Source organism: Harpia harpyja, chromosome 4 (assembly GCF_026419915.1).
Source record: "Harpia harpyja isolate bHarHar1 chromosome 4, bHarHar1 primary haplotype, whole genome shotgun sequence".
NCBI classification, from domain to species: domain Eukaryota; kingdom Metazoa; phylum Chordata; class Aves; order Accipitriformes; family Accipitridae; genus Harpia; species Harpia harpyja.
Window position 1 is genome coordinate 86,304,215 of NC_068943.1, and position 11,773 is coordinate 86,315,987.

General features: G+C 51.5%; 2 protein-coding genes across 2 annotated transcripts; one reads left to right on the forward strand and one right to left on the reverse strand.

Annotated features, from left to right (window-relative positions):
* Window positions 1–32: 32 nt before the first annotated feature.
* On the reverse strand, window positions 33–4,873 carry BECN1 (beclin 1). The gene is made up of 11 exons (XM_052785565.1): window positions 4,664–4,873; window positions 4,511–4,578; window positions 4,366–4,424; window positions 3,857–3,947; window positions 3,476–3,612; window positions 2,767–2,961; window positions 2,403–2,549; window positions 1,733–1,882; window positions 1,587–1,647; window positions 994–1,136; window positions 33–643 (listed from the first exon to the last, which is right to left on the reverse strand). Exons 1-11 carry the CDS (start codon window positions 4,788–4,790, stop codon window positions 475–477), a joined length of 1,347 nt encoding a protein of 448 aa, XP_052641525.1. The 5' UTR covers window positions 4,791–4,873; the 3' UTR covers window positions 33–474.
* A 128-nt stretch (window positions 4,874–5,001) lies between these two features.
* Window positions 5,002–11,730, forward strand: PSME3 (proteasome activator subunit 3). The gene is made up of 11 exons (XM_052785573.1): window positions 5,002–5,158; window positions 5,851–5,883; window positions 6,219–6,281; window positions 6,782–6,886; window positions 7,195–7,243; window positions 7,884–7,996; window positions 8,534–8,602; window positions 8,844–8,911; window positions 9,065–9,119; window positions 9,377–9,463; window positions 9,968–11,730. The coding sequence occupies exons 1-11, from the start codon at window positions 5,117–5,119 to the stop codon at window positions 10,046–10,048; spliced, it is 765 nt and encodes a 254-aa protein (XP_052641533.1). The 5' UTR covers window positions 5,002–5,116; the 3' UTR covers window positions 10,049–11,730.
* The last annotated feature ends 43 nt before the right edge of the window (window positions 11,731–11,773 follow it).

Sequence of the window (11,773 nt, forward strand, 5' to 3'; positions counted from 1 at the left end):
CCTTAAGTTAGTGACACACAGAAGTGCTGATATGACTTAGAAAATACTTTATTTCAAACTGTAGTTACTCTTTAATGACCAAGCAGAGCTTCAGTGAGTTCTTCCTTGTTATTCCCTGCGTTTGTAACATTTTGTTTTTCTAACCTGTGTGTTAAGCTGTAACAGAGTTGTATCAAACTCACTGGTGTTTTGAAGTTCAACAGTAATTTATACGGGTATCTACAAACCCCAAAAGTACCAGTTTAGCATCTATTTAATAGCTAATTTTTTTTTATTCTGTTCAGCTCAATGATATAACTTTACATATTGCTTTTCTATATACTACTTGTAATAATGGTATTCTAAATAAAGTGTCTTGTGGATTTTTGGTATTGTAAACATTTTGTACTGGTTAATATTAAGAGACATCTTAATTTGACTTTCTCCAATGAAATGCAGACACTCTACAGCTGCCAGGACAAGTTCTTTACACGGTTACTTGTTATAGAATTGGGATGAGACCCAGGCAAGACCCCACTTCAGGTTAGTTAACATGAATTTTAGTGCTTTTGTCCATTGCTCCTCAGAGTTAAATTGTGTTTTAATAGAGTAAGATCCACCACTGCCACCTGTATCTTCAATCTTTCCTTTCTCCACGTCCATCCTGTATCACACACAAAGTTTTATTAGTGCATTACTATTGCAAGCGTTTAATCTCAGTATGATGTCAAGTACTAAAATTGAAATCTGACATTCATATTATTCTGTGTAAGAATACTTTGTTTTTAAAGGAAATCTAGCAAGCCTCAGGTCTTCACCTGAGGAACTAGTTTTAGATTTCAGTTAAACTAAGAGCAAATGTGGTAATCCTGCATATTATAAAGAACACTGGATGATTCCAGAAAGACAGGACTGAAACAGCAAGCAGTGCTGTAGACTAGTCCAGAGGTCAGTTAGCGCTGTTTGGGACAGCGTATGAGGTGTTAATTTGACATGTTACATAGCAACACTCACCTATACGGCAAGCAAAACCGAGTTTCGCCTTTTTCCACTTCCTCTTTAAATTGCTGCACACAGTCCAGGAAAGCCACCATTGCATGATCAAACTTATTGTCCCAGAAGAACCTTAGGCCTCCAGAACAGTACAAGGGGAGCTCCTGGAAAAGAGATTCATTTCAGGCACCCGAGGCACTCCATTTTAAATATGGTCACTGCAGCTCTTCAGTGTTGTGCGAGGCTTAACTTTGTCATAGGATGCTTAGAAACGGTTTGTGGCACATAAGCGTGACTTGTTTTGTGGTAAGTGCCTACCGCATGCAGGCTTGGGTTCCTAATCACCAACAATCATCCCAAATCATGCTATCTTCCTCTGGCCAGCTGCAGTGTAGAGTTCAAGAGTCCTGTTGGTTTTAATGCTACTGGACAGCAGAATGAGTGGCTTGATATAGGATATGGAGTGAGATTATTATGTTGGAGAAGTCAGGGCAGCTAGCTCTCCTGTACCATAAATTCATAAAGAGCTGAGCTTGTCTTCTGCATCCCCCAGCGTGACCAGGGCACTATGGCATTCAAGGTCAGTGTCCTCCAATTTGTGTAGGATCTCTTACCTTTGATTTGTCTGTGAGGGACTCTAAATACGAGTGGTTGCCATATGGTACAAGACGGTATCTGAAAGGAGATACGATTCAGAGGCAGGTGAGTCTAACTGCCTTTATCTGAGCCATAAATGAAATGTGTATTATATTGCATATACCTTTGAAACTTCAGGCCCATTTTGTTAGCAAGGGCATGTAGCAACAGCACAGTCTGCCCCCAGGCAGCATTGATCTCATTCCATTCTACAGGAACGCTGGGGAGACGGCCAAGTCTGAAGTTATTTATCGTGCCAAACTGACCACTGTGCCTGCGATAAGAGGAATTATAAATAAGCACACTGGGGCAGGAACAGCTTCTAGCATGCAAACCTAACAGTTACAGAATGCACACTGCTAACCAAGCAAAAGGAGGGTTTGGGGGCTCTAGTTAAAAAGCATATATAAATACCAACCACTTGTTCTCTTCTTATGACAGAGTTAATTAAAAAAAAAAAAAAAAACCCACAACAAAAATCCCCAACCAAACACCCAAACCCCCTGAGCTACCTGTTCTGTAACGCCTGACATTAGAGCATTACTATTGGCTAGCAGAGTAGGTCCCAGTTTGTTAACAGGGTTAGTGACAGAGCCATTTCACAGTCTACTCTGACATCTGCACAGCGTCACAAACCTCTCTCAGCTGATGCTGTTGGGAGCCGTGACCAGTTACTTTGTTGTGGGCTAACTATAACTTGACTAGCACCTTTCCTCTCAAACACAGTATTACTTTAACGGCCCTACGTTGCAGATTCTTAGCAAACTAACGCAACATTCCAGCGTCTACGTTACCAGATGTGAAAGGTTGCATTGAACACGTTGGTTTTCTTTAATTTATCCAACTGCATCTGGGCATAGCGCATTTGGTTGTCCACACTTTTCAGCTCATCATCTAGCTCCAATTGTTGCCTCTTGAATTCACAGTATTCTTTCTGATACCTTTTAATAAAAGCAAGTCGAGAACTGCTAAGTGCAGCCTTTTACAGAGAAGTGATTGCTCACACGGTATACTAGGTTTCTTTGGTCTAGCCACCTTCAATTTTGCAAAGAACAAGCCACTCATATTTGGGCATTATTTACAGGTTTCTCCACATTATAATCTCATTTATCTGTTACCTAAAAACCCAGGCATAACCTGCAGTTGTAGTTCACTCACTGAGCTTCTTCCTGCTCCAGCCGCTCTGCCTCTGCTCTGACTCTCTCGAAGTCTTCAGCCACAATCTTGCGGTTCTTCTCAACGTCCTCTAGCTCCTGAATCAGTTGCTCTTCCTCCAGTGCAAGTTCTTTCAGTTCTGTTTGCAGTTTCTCCTTATCATCCTCGTTCATTTGTTCCAGTATCTCCAGACATCTCCTAAAGGAGAGTGACAGGATTACCAAAACAGGGATCCTGGGAAACACCCCGCCAACAGTCCCCGGTTCCGCGACAGCCTGTGGGCGTGAGCAGAAATGCAAACAGGGGCTCTGATCTCACATGCACCTCTCATTAATCCCAAGCTCTCCGTGTTGATCCTGCACTGTGAGTCAGGAACACACCCAGGAGAACAGGGGAGCGAGATGGTGACCCGGGGTCTGTTGCTGCCTGTCAGTAACCATCTCTGTGAAGCCCTTGATTGCGCATGAATGCTGCCACGCAGGCGCTGCAGGCAGGTGGTATCAGTCATTCCAATGGGCTCACAGACTTCAGCTGGCGAAGCTGCGTACCACAGGACCCTCAAAATTTTTCATCTCATTCAGACAAAGAAAACCCCAAGCGCTGAACTCAGGGACGTCTCTTACTGATCACAGAAAGCTGGATCAAGGCTGTATTCTTTCCCTAGGCTTCAAGCTAAAGCAACTCGGTCTCAGATCACCTGCAGATCACTCACTTGTAGTTCTGGCACTCGTTCTCTGTGATGTTAAGCTGGGTGTCTAGTTGGTCTAGCAGAGTGTCTGTGCATTCCTCACACAGAGGGTGATCCACATCTGTCTGCCCAGACATAATGTCAAAGAGGTCGCCGGTGACCTGCAGGAAGAGCTCACCATTAGCTCAGGTGAAGCCACGGGCAGCTGCCGGCTGGTTTCCAACAGATGGGCTTGTGCTTCTTCAATTGGCACAGTATTTTTTGCAGGTCTAATCTTGATTTAAAATAAGCCAGCTTTACTGAACTACTCACCCACAAAAATACTGGGAGGCCAGTGCTACAGGAAAGTTTGCAGTTTAATCTTGGAGAGCATCTAGTGAGTTTACCAGCTCACGTAAAACTTGCCTTCAGTCTCCGGCTGAGGTTTTCCATCGTGCCACCATCTGACGCCTCTCCGATCAGCGTGAAACTGTTGGCGCTTTCTGTTGACATCATTCTTGGAAAGAATTTTATTGAGAGTTGAGTGCCGAGGGCCTCGGGGAGCCGGGTCTAGCGCTAGACTTCAATTTGAGACTAGCTCAAGAGTCGGAAAGGAAGAACACGCAAGACGTACTTGCAGACGGGCGGGGGAGCCTGCGTTTGAGAGGAGCTCTATGGGGACAGCCCTTGGGGTTAACCCGCAGCTAATAACCAGCGTCCCAAATATCGTGCGTTTACGTGCTGCACCGGCCGCCCGCGGAGGGGGATCCCTCGGGGGAAGGTCTAAGGGGGTCACGCAAACGGGTCGCGACGTGCAGCGCTGAGGAGCGCTCTGCCGGCAGCGGCGGTGCCCCGCGGGGCGGGGAGGGGGGACCCTTCCCCGGGCAGCCCCTCGGCGCCGGCTCGGCCTGGCGGGAGCGCGGCGGCGGCCGTACCTGGCTGGCGGGATGAACCTCCTGGAGACGCCATCCTGCCGGTTCTCGGCGAAGGCTTCCTGCGGGGGAAGGGGACGCGGTCACCGGCGCCGGGGCCGGGGGGAGGGTGCTGGGGAGCCCGCTGCCGCGCCCGCTCCCGCCATACCTCCGTCAGGGCGCTCTCCTCTTCGTGCGCGTCCCCGGGCCGGGCAGGGGCGGCGGACAGCAGCGGGGCTGAGGGAGAGGAGGCGTCACCCGGGTCCGGGCCTGGGCCCCCCCGCCCCGGTGCCGGGCCCCCGCCCCCCCGCCCCGCCGGTACCGGTGAGCTCCTGGATGGTGAGGCGGTCGAGGATCTTGAAGGAGGTGTCGAGCTTCAGCGGCTGGCTGCAGCGCTGGCAGACGAAGCTGACCTGCGTGGTGCAGGCGGGCGGCCGGCTCCCCTCCATGCCGCCGCTCAGCCCCGCCGCGCCGCCGGGCTCCGCTCCGCCATCGCCGCGCGACGGATGTGACGCGAGCGGCAGGGCACGGTCCTGGCAGGGGTGTAGGGGCCGCGGCGGCCATTTTCTCTCCGCCCCGCCCCGGCCGGCCGTGTGAGCGGCCAGGACCCCGGCGGCGCGTGCGCGCGGCGGGAGGGTCACGCGGGCGGCGGGGCGCGCGCGGCATTGGCGGGCGCGCCGCGTGAGGTCAGTTCCGGTGGCGGCGACGCCGGTGGTGGGGCAGGCGGCAGCGCGGCCCCGCGCCAGAGCGAGACCCGGACCCGCCCGCCGCCGCCATGGCCTCGCTGCTCAAGGTGGACCCGGAGGTGAAGCTCAAGGTGCGCCCTCCGCGCGGCCCGCCCTGCCCCGCCGCCGCCGCCGCCGCCGCCGCCGCCTCGGCGGCCCGTCGCCTCGCGGCCCCGTCGGGCTGGCCCGGCCCGGGCCGGGCCTCGGGGCGGGGCGGGCTCGGGGCCGCCCCGGGGCGCCGCCCGGCCGTTTCGCCCCGGCCGTTGGTCGTGGCGGCGGCCGCCGAGCTGCGGCCCGCCCGCCCGCCCGCGCGGTCCAACCGCCGGGCTCCTGCCCCCGCAGGAGCGCCGGGAGGGCGGGGACGGGGCTGCCCCGCGGCCGCCCCCCGGGCGGCCGGCTCCCTGGCGAAGGGTGGCCCCTGGCCCCGGCGCGGGCTGGCCGTGTGCGGCCCGGTGGCTCTTCCTCCCCGCGCCCCGTGCCGCGGCCGGCCCGGCGGGAGCCGCTCGGCTCGCCGTTCCCCGCCATTGCTCTGCGCCTTCCCTCGCGCTTCCGGAGCGTCCTTCCGAGTCCGGCCCGTGCAGGCGAGGCGGACGGGCGGCTGTCGCTCGGTGTTTGTAGGCTTTTCCAGTCCCCGGGCGTTTCCTGCGAGGACGGGAGCTGTTCCCGGAGAGAGCCTGCGTTCAGGCCGTAGCTGAACTCCACAGCTGCGGGGCGCAGCGCTTGGCTTGCACGGAGCCCTGCTTTTTGAGAGTGAGTCTGAACTGTTGCTTTTTTCCTTCCTCAGGTTGACTCCTTCAGGGAGCGGATCACGAGCGAGGTGAGTATCCCTCTGCCGCTGGCCCAGAACGTCATAGGACGGGAAAGAGGCCGTTCGGCCGTATCTTTCTGACAGACCCGATTGCAATTTGAGCCTCTCCTGGAAGCTTAGCAGTGCTCAGGGCATCAGTCACCAACTGGAGTGAGGTTACGTAGCCTCATGGCTGTCCTGACATCTTCTCACCATGGCTTAGCATGACAGTTGGCAGCAGGCAGAACTTTTGTTCTCTCCTGTCTCCCGCCTTTGGACGGTTGATTTCCCCAGTGTTCTTGCCTGCTAGTGGGAACCTCGCGGCGTTGTTTCACATCATCGTCTGTTCTTTCTTTCTCTCTCAGGCTGAAGACCTGGTGGCAAACTTTTTCCCAAAGAAGCTGTTAGAACTTGATGGGTTCCTTAAGGTAAGGTGTATGTTGTCCTCTGTATCCTCTTTCATTTTCAAGCCACGTGTTGAAAGTGACGTGGCGGGTCTCGTCCTGTGTATTTTCTTCTGTATTTCATCTCGTTACAAAGACACAAAGTAGTGGCTCAGTCGCTTGCATGCATTTGAGTGCTGTTAGCTCTAGAAGGGGGTGCTTCCTTTTTCAGTTTTCTTTGCGTGATTGTCGCATTTATCTTTCTTACGTATTTGGCAACTTCAGGCTGTCCTTCGCGATGCTGTAGTCTCACAGGGACTCCAGCGTTGCAGACAGTTGATAGCTTTGATCACAGTCTGGAGCTGGCACACTGTTCTTGGGTGGAGGGAGGTCTCGTCACAGGCCTATTGTTAGACTTTTTTTTCATCCATCCTTATTTTATAGTTGGATAAGAGGGAGGTCTGAATCTTTTGTCTTTTCATTGTGTTTGGTGTGACAAAATTTGTTAGTTCATAATTAAATAACAAATCCGCTTTATTTTCCAGGAGCCTATCCTGAATATTCATGATCTCACTCAGATCCATTCGGACATGAACCTCCCAGTGCCTGACCCAATTCTTCTCACGAACAGCCATGATGGACTGGACGGGGTAAGGTTACTCTCTTGGCTGTGATCCCTACTTCTGTTAATTAAAGCTGCATGGCTTGCTCTGTGCTGGAGTAGGATATTCTTATTTAATAACAGGCTATGGCTCTCCCAAAGGCTTTTAGGAATTGGTCTCTCAGGCCTTGGAAGTCTGCTGGAGGTAATGCTGTGCTCTGCAGTCCTCCTTTGTTTTTAAAGAAGGATGCTTAGAAACCAGGAGCGTGGCAGAGGCTCTAAAGTTTTCCTTATTTCCTTTGCAACACTGTTAAAGCTTACGACTAGTTTGTGAGTAAAACATTTTGTATATTTTAGCCAAATATGAAAAAGAGGAAGCTGGAAGACCGCGAAGAGACCTTTCAGGGTAAGAGTCCCCAAGTCTCTTGTGTTGCTGCCTGCCCCCTGAACCAGTGCACCATGCCTTAGGGATATGAAGTCACGTGAACCCCACTTCCCCTGTCCTGACAGCAGCTGCTGCTCACGCAGGCCTCTCCCCACAACCTCTCGGAGCCTGAGCTATGGATGTTCTGTTGTGGAGGAGTCAGGTTCCAGCTCTTAGAAGCATAATTAGGACTACTCTGATAGACATAAGTAGTACTGGCTTGAGCTTGGCCTGCTGACAGAGGCAGCTGATCTCCCTGTGGCTCTGTACTGAAAGCTCTCCTTGTCTGGAGGAAGATACCAGGCTTTGGATTAAGCTGAGGCAGAAAGAAACAGCTCATACACGTGCATCAGGAAAATCCTTTGTGCCCAGCCTCAGCAGCCTAGAGTTCTTCAGCTCTCATCTCCGCTCCGTGTTTTCTCTTTTCCTTCCTTCCTTTGTGGTAACTGCTGTTATCCCATGTCAAATTTCCCCTTCCCCACAGGTTAGCTATAGCCTGGCTCAGTGTCCACTACTAGCCTTTGCGGGAGATAAGACGCTCAGGTGGACCTTCAGTCTGATCCTCTGGCGCAGCTGTTCCTACGTGTCGCTGATGCGAGGTGTTTTTGTCCTCTGCCGCTAGGTACCAAAGTGTTTGTGATGCCCAATGGGATGCTGAAGAGCAACCAGCAGTTGGTGGACATCATTGAGAAAGTGAAACCAGAAATCAGGCTGCTTATTGAGAAGTGTAATACGGTGGGTATGAGCGCTGGAGCAAGTGGAGACAGTAGGATGCTCTTGCTCCTGGAGAGGCAAAGCTGCTCTGAGTAGAAGGAGCAGGCTCCTCTGTATTCTGTAGATGAGGAAAGGCAGGATTCGTACTGCAGCGTCTAAAAGTGGCTAGGAGTTAGGTGTAGGGAAATAATGTTTTTCCGAGTCCTCGAGGAGCTCTGCAGTTCACCTCCTGAAGGAGGATAATGTCTGTTATACCAACTCCTTACTTGAGGCTTTTCTTCACCTCCTTTTGCACAGTCACAGACCCCTGCTGCGAGCTTCTGTGGCACAGTCAGGAGAGCTTCCCATGAGAAGCTGTGCTTGTGCTGGCTTGTGTGGCATCCCAGCCATGTGGGAAACGATCTCCTCAGAAGTGTTGCATGAGCGTGAAGGACCTGCAGGAGTTTATCATGAACTGCATGGCAAAGGCAGGGTCCTGGCGGGCTTTTGGTAAAACTTTTGAGAGAGGTCTCTGTGGAGATGTTGGCATTGATCAGTGTTGTGATTGCTCCACCACAGGTCAAAATGTGGGTGCAGCTTCTCATCCCCAGGATAGAAGATGGAAACAACTTTGGTGTTTCTATTCAGGTAAGGCACTACTGGCTCTGTGCCCTGCTGTAGGAGGGAGCTGTGCTTCAGGGACATGGATCTCTCGGGTTCCTCTGAATCTTTCATGTGATGGTATCCAGCAGCTGCAGTCATGGGGTTGGTTTAGGTTTTAAAACCTAAACCTGAAATTGACATGGCACTGTTGAGATGTGTTGCTTTCAGAGCCCTGAAGGCCAGCTGCAGTCTCATGAAGCTAATGGCTTCCTTGTCTTCCCTGCAGGAGGAAACAGTTGCTGAGCTTCGAACTGTGGAGAGTGAGGCAGCATCCTACCTGGACCAGATTTCTAGGTAGGCGTGCAAGAACAGACCTCTTTTTTGGAATCCCCTTGGGAAAAGTAAAGTGCTTGGGGAAGGTCCCCCAGCTTTTCTAGGGCAGCTTGGGCCTGAAAAAAAATCTTGCTGCTATTTATCTGACCTTTGATCTCTCCCTTTTCCTACCAGATATTATATCACAAGAGCAAAGTTGGTTTCCAAAATAGCTAAGTACCCTCATGTGGTAAGTAAACAGGGAAGTGGAGGTTTACATGTTACGTGCTGCTGCTTTTTGGGACTCTCTGGGCTGCTTCATCTCTGTCCTTTTTGAGCTGAGGGTCCTGGGGGGGAAAACAGGGGATCGTACAAGGATGCAGGACATCTGCATTAGAGGAGAGCAAGCTGAAGGGGGGATTCCTTTGTAAAAGGTAGGATCTTCACTTGGTGTATGGGAGGCACAGCTGAGCTCAGGCTGCTCAGCTATGCGTCTGCTCTCTGTAGGAGGACTACCGCCGCACAGTGACAGAGATCGATGAGAAGGAGTACATTAGTCTGCGCCTGATCATTTCAGAGCTGAGGAATCAATATGTAAGTGAAAAAACAGAGCTCGCACTGGCTCCTTGCACAGCAGTGGAGAGCCCTTTTGATTCTGCTGCTGCTCCCCCCTTTCCCTGTGAGCACGCCTAGTCCTGGCAAGAAGCCTCTTGTCCCCACTCCAGCTCTAACGAGAAGAGCTGATTGTTGCCCCTCCACCACCTCCTAGAGGTGCAGGTGTTTCCAACTGAGTGTTCACAGGAGTCTAGCACAAAATATTCCTTCCACCTCTGTGCGAACCTGTGATCCTAAACTCTTCATGCAGTGTAAGCCATTCCTGGGGTCTGTAAAGAAGTCTCTCTGTGGTGTTACATGCAGTGGCTTCTGTAAAGTCTGGCTGAAAGAAGCCCTTATCTTAACTAGGTGCGTGACTGCATGCAGGGGTTGAGGGTAGTGCCAAGGTGAGCTGTGCTGCTGTTTTAACCGGTGCTCATTGTGAAAGCTGAACACTGGATGACTTCACCCTTCTTGTCTGAGTCCTGTTCTCCCTTTTTGCAGGTCACTTTGCATGACATGATCCTTAAAAACATTGAGAAGATAAAGAGGCCTCGGAGCAGCAACGCTGAGACCCTCTATTAAGTGTCAACGTTTGAACTTGAGAACTGTTCAGTCAACTAAAGACCGTCATTGCCTTGGTTTGTTACGTGACTATCGAGATGGGAAACTGGCTGGAAATAGTATCGCATTCTTAGTTAAACTCTAAAGAAATTCTCACCTAGTTTTGTGATTGGTTTTGTTCAGGTCTCAGGAGCTCTCCCTCCCTCTAGTAACTGGTAATGAGAAGGCTGTGCTGCTTTGGGGTGCCCTAGAGGCTACTGCAGAGTGAGAGCACCAGCCAGGCAGGAACATTCCTTCATGCCTTTCTTCCTACCTGAGTAGGAACCACATTAGAGACCAAGCCCTTATCCTGTCCCATCTCTTGGCTGGAGGCTTCACTGGGGTCTCTGGGAATGGGGCAGACAGTCTTCAGCATGAGAGCAAGCCCAGGTGGTGGTGCAGTGGCGGAGAAGCTCGCTCTCCACTGCTGGCTGTAGCTGGGCCCCTCTGCTGCCGGTGCTCTGCAGTGATCCATTGCAAAGACAGGGGAACCTGCCCCTTCTGGGCTGGTGGCAGCAGCCACGCTCCAGTGCTGCTGAGCGGTCTGCACTCCTTTTCTGGCTCTCTTCTGACTCAGCAGAGCCTGCCCCATCTGTCTCTGCCTTGTCAGTTCTGGCTAGATCAGTGCAGAGCGCGAGGTGGTGCTTGAAAACTAGGCCTGGTTGCTGTCCTGGCTGGTCATGAGCTCAGGTGACTTGTGCTCCTGTTTGCGATTTGACTAGAGCCACTTTCTTGGCTACCACCAATGTTACTTCACATATGTCCTAGTGCCCCTTCAGCATGAGATGCTTTTGCCCAGGCTGAAAGAAGGGAGGGGCCGGAGGTCCGATACTAAAGTCCTGATAGTTTCCGCACATGGTCAGACTGAGACCTGCTGTCTCCTGGCAGTGCTCCCCGCTGCCTGGGCAGAGCAGGCCCACTGCGACAGCTGGGGCTTGGGGGTGAGGGTGGCCGATACCCACCTGGTACCGTGGCAGACCTTGTAGTCTTTCCCCTGCAAAGGGCATGCTTGTGTGCCCGTTGACTCCCCTAAGCTGCCGGAACGTTTCATGGTCCATTACAAACCCCTTTGGAAATGACTGGTTGTGTTGCGTCAGTTTTTTTGTGTGGCAAGTGGGCCCATAACGCTGCAGGCTCCAGAATTTTCTTATTTATAGTATTTCTACTTAAGTCCCCTATTCAGGGAACGTTAAATCATTTGTTTCAGGAACCTCGCTGTTTCCTGGGTCTCGCTGTTACACCTGTATATTCTTATTGTGCAGTAGCCTTAATAGTTGTGTTAACCTCATTGTAACAACAGTGACAAATGGAATGAACTTTCTCCCCTTCTTTTTTTACTTTGTTTTTGTTTCTTCTGCTTCCACATCTAAGAGCCATGTTGTCTCTTGCTGGTTTCCCAGGGATTTGCCCAGAGTGTGGAGGGCCGCTGGCCCTTGCTATAGACTCTTCTGTTGTTGTTTGTAGTAAGTCAACTCTTAGTCTTCCCGCTAATAAATATTCAGTAACAAACCAACTGCGTTCTAGCTGCTGTCTGGGAGCAGCACTTCCCCTTGTGTTTCTTTGTATTGATTCCTTTTAATTTGTTCGGCTCTCTTTGCCAGATGAAAGTATGTAAACTTTTACCATGTCAAGAAATTAAAATAAGGTACTTGGAATTCTTTTAAGGTAGCCCCTTGTGTGTGATACTGAGCTCTTAGGCTGTGCAGT